The following is an 11,092-nucleotide window of genomic DNA, read 5'->3' on the forward strand; positions in this document are numbered from 1 at the left end:
TTTTTTTTTTTTTTTTTTTTTAATTTTCCTTGTTTGGTAAAAAGAAGTTCAAAACCAAGAAAAAAAAAGAGGGGGAAATTATGATTTTATTATGAAAAATGAGTCCCCACGTGTGAGGGGTACGTGCAGAGGATGGAAATTTAGATTGGTGGTAATAATAAAAAACAACTCAGAACATGATTGAATAGTGAGTGGGTAAGTGTGGAGAAAAAGAAATCCATCGGACAAATTGTAGCATGTTACACGACCCATTTTCTTTTCTAAAGAAATCAGACAATTTTGTGTCAATTATGGGCCAACATGTCTGTAACCAAACATATGTTAGGTCCGGGTACGGTTGTTTAATTTCCCACAATTTAAAAAAACTGAAAAAGAAATTCCTTTTTGTTATTTATATTTTAATTTTCTCTTTGGATTATGGAAGGAATGTCTGTCGCTTTGCAGAAAAGAAAGCTTGAGAGGGAATCAGTAATGATGATGTTATGGATGAAGATGGCTAAAGGATCTTTGTTTTGTGGTCAAAGGCTCTTAAAAGCAAAAGGAGGTCACCACTCATCTGAGCTGAGCTGAGCTGAGCTGATCCATCAGCAGCGCTTATGTCTTGCTGGGCCACACCCTTCCTCCATCCACAGTTCATTTTTGTACTTCAAAAACACCAATAAAGCTGGATCTCAATTATGATTTCATAACAAAACAAAGAAAAAAAGAAATAATAATAATAAACAGATTCCAATTTGAACTTCAATCGTCTACTGTTTGAACTATTCCTCATCTTACAGAATTTTTCTCACAAAAACTTTCAACTGATAAGGATGGTTTTGGTTGGGAGTGTTGAAGTTCTTAGTTCTTTAACATGGAAGGAGCCATATCAGGAAATATCAAATGACTTCCTTTTTTACTTTTTTAAGTATCAGTCCACCCAGCAAAAACTGGCAACTGGCTCATACAATTGGCTGCCCTCAACTGCTGGGCAGATGCAATCCAGGAGGAGGAGGAGGAGGAGGAGTTCATATTACTAGCTGGGGCAGCAAACGGCCTAGATGTCGGTTGAGGCATTCCGAACACCATTGAAAGGCTTGTCTTGTCTGGACTCTCCTCCCTTGAGCTGCTCAAGCTGCAGCTGGTCACCATTGAAGATGCATTGGAGAAATGAGCTCCCATCATTTTGGCCGAGTCTTCGACTCGTAGCTGTGAACCATCATCGGTTATTGCAGACAACAACCGAGGCTTTGGAATGAGCTGCTGCTGGGATGACTGATACAGAGCCATCTTCCAGTCTGATTCACTTTGACTACTCTGTGAGGGCAAAGGCATAGAGGCCTCTGCATTGCTGTTGTGAGTAGGAGGGCTTTCACTAAGAGATTCATTATTAAAATCCGGCTGCTGCTTTCTTTTAGCTACATCACCACTAAGAAGCGTGTTGCTAGCGATGATCCGCTCGACGTCATACCTTGTGATATCAAAATTAGTAACTGCATTCATTCCTCGAAATTTTATGGCTGCTATGTCGTAGGCCTCGGCCGCTTCCTCTTGAGTACCTAACAGTTTCAAACAACAGTGGCTTTACAAAACTTTTCTTCTAACCAAGAATTAAAAACCAAAGTCAGAGATGTACTGCAGGATGCATCTGTAAAACAGCATCTTTGCTCTTTTTCAGAAAAGGGATTAATAAAAAATTACAAAGCGATGCAAACACAGCTTTATAGTTTTCTGAAGGGTTGGTTTTACAATGTGAGCCCGACCATTTCCAAAGCAAGAAAGATAATTTTTCCTAGTATATGAATTATTCATGACAGCTTTAACAAGATGCAAACACAGGAAACAAAATTCAAACTATTCAATCAAAATATTAACAGGAAAAACACAAAAAAGTATAGCACTCACTGAATGTCCCAAGATACAGATCTTTGTTACCAGCAACTCGGCCTATCCGAGCCTGCCATCTTCCATGTTGATGATGTCTGCAAAATAATACAAATAGGAACAGAGAAACTTCAGACAGAGATTCACTGAAAAAAGTCGCCTAAAGCCAAAAGCAAAATGATCAAGATCATGAAAATATTACAAAGCTTTGAGTTGAGACTTATTAGACCTTGTTACGCCTCTGTAAATCGAGGCCCCCCTCGAGAATCCACTGCTTCTCCTGAGAGATTATCAATTCACAAATTTTATACTCAAAGTTTAAGACCAAATAAAGTAGAACGAATATGCCGTTGATAGTTAATACTCATGGTAAAAATGTGCTTGCCTTCTCAGGTGAGCAACATATTCCTGCCTACTCATGTTTTTCATTTCCTCTAATTCTTTCTGATAGTTTTCCAACTGCTTAGAACAAGGAATCACTTTGAGTAAAGCATGGGAATTAAAAAGGAAATCTTAAATTAGCAAGAGAAGTTCTAGAAATTTAATATTAGATTTATGAGAAAAGAGGCATTACAGGAAAGTTAATGTGGGTGGAGGGTCCCCAGTACTTGAGTGCAGCAAGATCATAAGCTCTAGCGGCTTTCTCTTCCATATCATAACCTCCTACAAAAACCAATTTTTGGAACCACTTGATTAATATTAAATGAGGGAAAAAATTGACCAATAATCAATCAGTCGAGATTCTGAATGCTTACCAAGGTACACTGAAAACCATCATTTGAATCCAATGGCGATTCCAGACCACCAAAAAAAATACCGAAAACAAAGATTGAGTAGTTATGATTTTAGCAAGAACAAAAAGAAACAACAAAATATTGCTCCATGAGAGAAATAGAAGCACAATATATATATATATATATATATATTTTTTTTTTTTTACCTTGCCTTCCCTTCCTGCTTTGACCTTCTTTCTTGCAACTGTTGTCCCATAAATGTGCTTCATACCTACCCGTCCATCTGTGCCTGATTGACATAATGAAGCATTAAATCATGGAATGAAGATGGAGAAAAGTAAGACAGCAAAACAAAACAAATAAAAAAAATCTGAAGTGAACCTTGTAACCCCTCTATACTGTGAGGTTCTCTGACCAAAGGTATCTAAAGACTTCCTATGAACAATTTGCTTCTGATCCAACTTCTCATGGATTCTTTTCTTTGAATCCATGGCAGAACAGTCACCCATGACAGGTGAGACATGCTGTGTGGCTGTGACACAGCTTGATTGAGAGCTGGGACTCATAGTCATGGACAAGCTCAATGACTGTAAATCTCCATAAGCCATGGCATTAATGGGACCAGATTCACCACCATTTTCACTCATGAAACTCAACATCTTCTGTTCGAAGGAACTATTGTCAGTGGCAGCATAGCCCCTAGGAACAGCCCAATTCTTCATACCAGAAATCTCACTCTCTGCCACTGTTGGGTGCTGCTGCAGATTACACCCATCGGGCAGAATTACCTTCGAGTCTTGAAGCATCACTTCACGGCTTCTTAAGGATGAAAAATGTGCATAGGGTTGGTTGTTGGGCTCATGAGTTGGGTTTTGATGGCAAAATATACTGTCTAAGCTGAGAGCAATAGCTTCCCTGGCATTGCTTTCATAGTGATGGGACCCCATAGTAGCACCACCAAAGAAATCCTCTAGTTTTGGAGTAGAGCTACTCACCGCTTCAAATCCAAAAGTGAACAATAAAACAAAATAAGATCAGCTAAAACAATATTGATAATTTTTCTAAAAACAAAACTCCAGCATAGAGTAAATTCTGGGTCATAAACTAACCTTCTGGGTGCTGCCTGCTGAGAGCTTCCATTGAACAAATTGAACCATCAGACTTGAGCGGCATGACAGACAATGGTGAATAAAAACCACCATGTTCTCCATCAACACCATAGTAAATGCCATAGTTATACTGAGATGGGGAGTGAAAAAGATTTGCAGGAATTGAAGGGGAGGCAGCAGCAGCAGAGGAAGAAGAAAGCTCCATGTTAACGTTAGGGGACACAGAGAAACCTAACCAGTTACAGTTGTTGCCATTAACATTATTCATGGAATTCCCCCTACCTTCAGTTCAATCTAACTCTCTTTTCAAACCAATATACTCTAAAATTATAGAGCGAGTCTCAATGATTGGAAGAAAAAAAAAACTAACGATCCCAACAAATCCTTGGTTCACCCCCACTTGAGACTAAATATATTTTGGTTGTTGGCTAGCAGTAGAGAGAAATATGTCCAACCCGTCATACATTAGCTAAACAAACCCGCTCTCTGTTTGAAAAATGAAGAAGAAAGCAAGGGACTTTAAATCGAGCAAATAGAATGAGAGTTGGGGGGCATGCTTTGGTGCATTTCTATAGGGATCTGTGTATGAGAAAGACCATCCTTTTGCTTTACCTTACGCTCTCTCACCTACCCCTCTCTTTTCTTAATTGCTCCTTCTATGCAATTGGATTTAAGACATGGTTTTGCTGAGGCTTTTATAGATTTATATAAACATGCAAATCTTTCGTCCTATGCTTACTAACTACTACAACACGACTCAAGAGAGAAGGATGCCCTTCATTGCTCTCTGTGTAATCTCCATCGACACAAAGGGCACCCCACCCCTTCTGATAAGTCAAAGGAAGCAAAGTCAAGTACCCTTGAAAAATTATTGACTAATAGTGGGCACTGATGAAGTGGGTTCCACCGTATTAATGTGTTCTGGTTTTTGATTAAATGGTCTGATGAGGTCTCTGAGGACCTTGAATAAGATTACACATACGGAAGACAAACTGTCCCTTTAGTCACTTCATACATTGAGCAGCTTCTGTACTGCATGGACCTACGCATCCCAAACAGCCTCATGGCTTATAGGTATATGCCAGCTACCGTCACAAAAAAATAATAACAAGAAAAATAAGACAAGCTCGCCGCATACGGCGCCGTTTCTCCCTGTCTACTCAATTGCTCAATGCTCATCCTTTGACTTCAAAAACCCTGCTGTTTAGTCTTTAGGCCTTTGCCTTTGCCTTTGCCTTTGCCTTTGCCTCTTCGTGTGAGCTAATCCCACCCCATGTTACAGTCTCTTTATTCGGTGCCTGCTTACTGCTTCAGAAGGAGGGGAAAAAAAAGTGTAAAGAGGCCCCTTTTGTCAAAACGCCGCCTCGTTGAATGAGTTGTGCAATGGCCGACTATGGAGACAGCCATTAGCCACCCAACTAAACAACACTTTTTCATGCCAATTAGGACAACAGAGAATCTTCCTCCTTAGCCATTGAGCTCTTGGTGGGAATGCGTTTTAAGAGTTCTCTGCAGCTTTTTTCTTGTTCTTTTTTTCTTTTCTTTTATCAGAATCAGCGCGTGCTTATAAATATTGCCCGCTCAAAAAATCTACTAGACTTCAAAATTCAAATCCTAAATCACAGCACAAAAACTAGAAAGCATTTGATTCATAAATTTTTTTTAAAAAAATGGTTGGTAAGATAAATGAACTACTTGGAGTCAAAACTCAAAACACCCATAGTTTTATATTTGAACTCTTAACTAAATTGTTTCTTATCAACAAAGAGATGCAATCCTTACTTGTCTGTGTTACCCCACTTCAAAAGCATATGGGAACGGGACTATGATGAGGTTGCCATCAAATCACTAGTAATTGCTACTGTTTTCTTTCTACTCTTATTTTCTTTTTGACTAATAAGTAGCATAAATAAACATCTCAATCCGAATCTTTTCCATGTATATTCATTCACCTCTCTTTTTCTACCAAAAGTTAACACTAGGGGAGTGAAAATTAATCTAAAGGCAAGAAAGAAGATGGTCAAGATTTATTAGAATAAAAAGGAACAGTTGTGGGATCTTCTGCATTTGTCTCGTATCAAGCCTCTGAAAGCTGCCAACTCCACTTCTTGACAAATACCAGCACAGTGACACAGAAACTTCAAAATCTAATTCAGCACATGAGTGTTCTTAGCTGCATCTAATTAAACACAGGGCTTTCAATTATTGAGCAAATTACAAGTGCTTCATTTGGTGGCTACAGGACCGGCAAGCATTCACAATTATTCTCCTTCCCCACCATGGTTCTAACATCTTGAGAGCTGCCAATTTTTTCTTCTATGCTACTGTTTTCAATTTGATATCCATTTTACTTTTAGATGTTATTCCTCTTTAAAAGAATTAGGACCATTTACTAGATTTTTCTGTTCTTTTCAATTTTTATGAATCCTTATGAAATGTTTGCTAAATTCCAAAAACATAAAGTAATTTTTGAGAACTGTTTTTTTTTTTAGCCGGATTTCATCCTGGTTTTGTCTTCAAACATTTCTTTTTAAAACAGCTTGTTCTATACCAGTTTCTGAGAACACTTAAATGCAATAGCAAATTTTGGTATTTAAAATGATATTTTGGCTATCAAAGGGGTTATGATTGTAAAATTGTCAAGTCCATTATCGATTTATCAAACAAAGAAATCGTTGATAGGCATATTTAATTAATCTTTAGGAAAATGAAACACTAAAAATGCAAAATTGGCAACAAACTGTCATAAGCATATATCAGCAAACCAACTTGGAAAAATGGAGTTTTAGAGTCCAATTTCTCATGATTGCAATTCCCATTCCGGGTCCCTTTTGAAGTCTCCATCCCATCCGTCTTGAAAATATATTTCACCATATTTTTGCATGTAATTTTGCATGACTAAGTTTTTAGAGACAGATTTTCAAGAAGGCATCATTAGGTTTTCTAAAGAAAAGTGGGGTTATTTATTTCTCCTTTTTGGAGTTTTTGAATCTGGGAAATTATATTAAAGAGAGAAACCTCTCCTTTTGATTGCAGCAATGATGAGAAAATTCATCATTCGCCTCCTTCCCCCACAATAGATCTAATACCAATAGCATTTCATTGCTAAAGGAACATCAAATATTGTGATAACATGTCAAATCACAGGGTTCAAAATGAGCAGCCCCTCAGTTTGATCCTAAAGAAAAGCCCTCTATTCTATTCCTGGCATTTAGAACATCAAAGTCCATACTAGAAATGAAGGGGCATTTAGTGCAGAGGTTAGCTAAAGAGTATAGGCGTAGTAGGGCCCTAAAATTCCTTCTAAATCTAAACACTGTGAGGGTATATGAAATGAAATTCTTGTAAGCGCAGAAAATGCAATCTAAAACAAAATCTAAAGCAAAGATCACAGAGATGCACAGATGTCAACAGAAAAAGTAAATTGTGGATAGCAACCGAACCGAGAGCGACCACATAACTGTGTGTGTGGTACACACTACTGTTTGCATGGGGATTAAAGTTCTCTGCCCACTTTGCCTTTTTTAGTGAGAGAAAGAGAGTATTTTTTCTCAAAACTTAATGGCCTACCTCCATCAAACCAATGCCATCTCCTGCCATTCTCAACCCCATTTCTCTCTTTAACTTGCTTTACCATTCCGTCCATCTCTCTCTCCCTCTTTCTGCTAGAACTAAGTAAGGCATGTCATGTCCCATTCAAATTTTAGATTCTTTCTTTATGGGATCTTTGGTGACTCAACATAGTTTTTTTGACCATAAGAAATGAATACTCCATCGCCTTATTTTGAGGTTGAGAAAACTAAAGTTTAGGATCTACTGTGGAAAATCTTGTAGTCATAGCTTAATGGTGTTGTTTTATTGCAGCGGAAGATTTTCTTTTTACCATCCAAAAGAAGAAGAAAAATCCGCAAAGACAGAGCTGTAAAGCAATCAGAGACCCATACCCAGAGATTAAAGCTTAATGTTAGCACTTAAACAGTCTACAGAGGAATCACTAAAACGCCCTTCCTTTCTTTCTTAGGATCCCTATGCCATCAGACAGCTTGAAACCAGAGAAAGTCTGGTTAGAGAGAGGGCCCAAAAGAAGAATTTTTTTTTTAATTAGCTTTGGCGTTTGATTGGGTTCTTTTAAGGAAGAATCCAAACTCGCACCTCTCCTATCCTAGACGAACAAAACAAAAGATACGCCTTTCACATCTATTACGAATTGATTTTTCCTTCTTTTCTCTTTTAACTTTGTCTAATTCTTAAGATTAAAACAGCACCTCGACTGTGACTTTTAAACGAGTGTTTTTTTATTGATCATATTTTCCTCCTGGACTATTGAAGAGTTCTAAGATGTTGTTTGACTTACAAAATTTACAGAAAGAGACAGCTACAGAGTGCTTTAACACCACGACATGGAATCCAGCCTACACACACTCCCTTTATTACTTCTCTTTCTTATACATATTTCTCTCAAGTCTTACCTAAAAGGAGAGTGTGTCCCCTATCAATCCTGCAGCTTTGCAAATGGGTTCATGTACAATAATCAAAACTGTAACAAGTTTATCATTTCTTAACAGGCTCCAAACAGTTCCTCCTTAAAACTAGCAAATTCCTCTACTAAACAGGAGATTAGAACTAACTCGGAACATAAATCAAACAGTTGGTGTGCGATAATGTACTCTTTTATAGCGAGTGCATCCCCAGCCGTTTGTCTTGCGCGCGCGTTGTTCTTGATTCTAACATTTCTTGAGCATCTGATCTGATCTGATCTGATCTGATCATCAAATCACCAAACGGCGGAGTCTATTTGTCATCAAGGGTCGCCATCTGTCTCCCGTAGCCGCAACTCCTTTGCCCTGTTTTCCATTAGGTTGGGGCCTTTGCCCATTTGGCGGAGATTTCTGAAAACAATATTTAGTCTAAATCTCATACTTTTGAATAATTTCACTAAATTGTCATACACGAAAAAAAAAATATATATATATATATATATATTCGTTAATATTCTAAACATTTATGTCATTATTTAAAGCATTAAGATTTTATTGGTGGGTTAAAAGATTCTCATATTGACCTCACTTTAATAATTTTTGTATTTATATTTCAAAATAATATAAAGAAAATGAAAGTCAAAAGTTTATTTAAAAAATAAATAAAAATCAAAGAAAAGCGTTGGTAATTAGCGGAATAAAAAAACAAAAATAACAATTACCGAACCAAAGACTTAGAGGCTAGCCCATTACAATTCCATATCATTATGGGCCTTCTTAAGCCCCACAATTCAAGGTTTCGTAGAGCCCAAGTTCAATTATTAGGCTGAGCTAGGCCCAACTAAAACCGAGAGGATTTAATGGGCCCAGCCCATTAGAGAACCGAGGAGCTAAGGCATCAATCCCTTTCTTAAAGGTCGTTCTCTGGTATTGCACGAAAACGCAGCAGGAAGCAACGTGGAGTCGGTTTGACCAAAAAAAAGGCTAAACACAGATCCATCACTTTTAGGAACCCTAATTCTTCTTTAAGAGAAGTTGAAAAAACGTAAATAAATAAAACAAAAACAATTTTTTTTTTTTTTTTTTTTTTAATGATAAGGTCACGTGGCCACGTGACTTCGAAATACCCAAGCTTCTCTCTCAAACTCTTTTCTTAACCAAATGTTTATTATATTAAGTTTAATTCAATGAAATTCAAAAATAATATTACAAAATTATAAAGCTTTGGCGATTATTTGTAATTTATTTACCCATTCTTTTCAAGCTTTTCATAGAACAATCATTATATTACAAAAAAAAAAAAAAAAAAAAAAAAAAAAAAAAAAAATTATTTATTAANGTGTTGAATAAAATATCAATAATAATATAGTTGATGAAGAGATGACAAATTCATAAATTTGTATTATGCTACATAAAAAAATATTTAATTTTGAAGCCCTAGATCTACAATTCATATATTAATTAATAACATTTGAGATCTCTAAAAAAGTAGTAAGATTATATGATAAAGTAATATAAAGTTTTTAGTAGTTGAAATAAATAATATGAAAAGCTATAGTCTAATTAAGTGGACCAAACATGACCTATATTCACACCCTTGCTAAATGCCTCATTCAAGTTTATTTATTTACATGCCCCCTATTTAATATTTTATTTAATTTAAGCTTTTCCATTTTATCGGGCAATTATTTTAATTACCCTCATTTTTAGAGGCTAAAATATTTGCATGTTTTGATTAAATCAAGTAAATTAATGGTACATAATTGAATCGAAATCACTAAGATGAGAGCGAGCACATCCGGCAGTGTCTTAGGCTCATAATTAGGCCTACCATTATGCACAAATCACAATGGCAACCCCTTCTCTATCGGATAATATTGTGAAACCCTATTCTATATATTTAATGGTATAGTTTAATTTGAACCTACCCTAGGGCTCACATTTCTATACTTACTAAAACATATACATATTATCCAATTAATCTTATGAACAAGAAAAAACAATAATTAAAACTTGAATGTCGGAGTCTTCATATAGTAATTATAACTTTGTATTATATCCTAAAAAGGAATTAGATGTGTTTCCCCCACCCCACCTCTAAAAGCTACCATATCCTAATGTTTTTTTTGGAATTAATTAATTTTTTTTTTTTGTTTGTTAATGTTTGAAAACTCTTTATTTAGCGTGTAGTAAATCGAAATAATTTCTTAATTTTAAAAGTTTATAAATTAAAATAAAATAATTTAAATTAGGGTGAGTGATTAAACTATAATTATGATGGTGTGTTCAGAGTAGCCGAAATTAATAATGTTTCGTATCTATTTTATTTATTTGGTCAAAATAATGTTTTGCATCTGAAATGTCTATTTTGGAGTACTATAAATAAATAGATGGCTATGTCAAATGAGTGCACATGTCCTCCTAATTTAATATATCAACTACTTATAATAAATAAACTATTTTTAATTTTCATTTTAAATATATTATCTATATATCTCGCAATATTCCGTTCTATGAGTCTCGCCATATTACATCTCTTTAATCTTTAAAATTCAAGTGATTTGGTTAATTTACATGATTTATCGATTATTTGACATTAAAATTATAAATTTAAGAGGTAATTCTCAATTATGTTAGACAAGGTGAAGACGGGAAGCTTCTCCATTTCCATCTCCGCCTCCTATTTCATTTTCCATCTCTCCAAAATTCTCCTCATAATTTTTTTTTTCTGGTTTATTATTAAAAAAAATTATATATTTGATATATATAATGTTATATTAATATAATTCCTACAAATCTTTAACCATTTTTTTGAATAAATTATCATTAAAGTTTTAAAATGAAATAATTTATATATTTTTAATATGGATTAAAAGTTGATTTTAAATTGAAATGAAGAAATAAATGT

At 35.4% G+C, this 11,092-nt stretch overlaps 1 protein-coding gene across 2 annotated transcripts; it reads right to left on the minus strand.

The window, feature by feature from the left end:
* Nucleotides 1–710: 710 nt before the first annotated feature.
* LOC111497236 (AP2-like ethylene-responsive transcription factor ANT) lies at nucleotides 711–5,309 on the minus strand. Of its 2 annotated transcripts, none has more exons than XM_023147971.1 (9): nucleotides 3,707–5,309; nucleotides 2,979–3,594; nucleotides 2,804–2,886; nucleotides 2,619–2,627; nucleotides 2,438–2,526; nucleotides 2,249–2,322; nucleotides 2,066–2,143; nucleotides 1,885–1,961; nucleotides 711–1,538 (listed from the first exon to the last, which is right to left on the minus strand). In XM_023147971.1, the coding sequence occupies exons 1-9, from the start codon at nucleotides 3,972–3,974 to the stop codon at nucleotides 904–906; spliced, it is 1,929 nt and encodes a 642-aa protein (XP_023003739.1). In that variant the 5' UTR covers nucleotides 3,975–5,309; the 3' UTR covers nucleotides 711–903. The 2 variants fall into 2 exon arrangements, with proteins under 2 accessions (XP_023003739.1, XP_023003740.1); XM_023147972.1 differs by having other exon boundaries at nucleotides 2,093–2,143; nucleotides 3,707–5,305.
* Nucleotides 5,310–11,092: the final 5,783 nt, after the last annotated feature.

This window comes from Cucurbita maxima, unplaced genomic scaffold (genome assembly GCF_002738345.1).
Source record: "Cucurbita maxima cultivar Rimu unplaced genomic scaffold, Cmax_1.0 Cma_Scf00023, whole genome shotgun sequence".
Taxonomy (NCBI): Eukaryota; Viridiplantae; Streptophyta; class Magnoliopsida; order Cucurbitales; family Cucurbitaceae; genus Cucurbita; species Cucurbita maxima.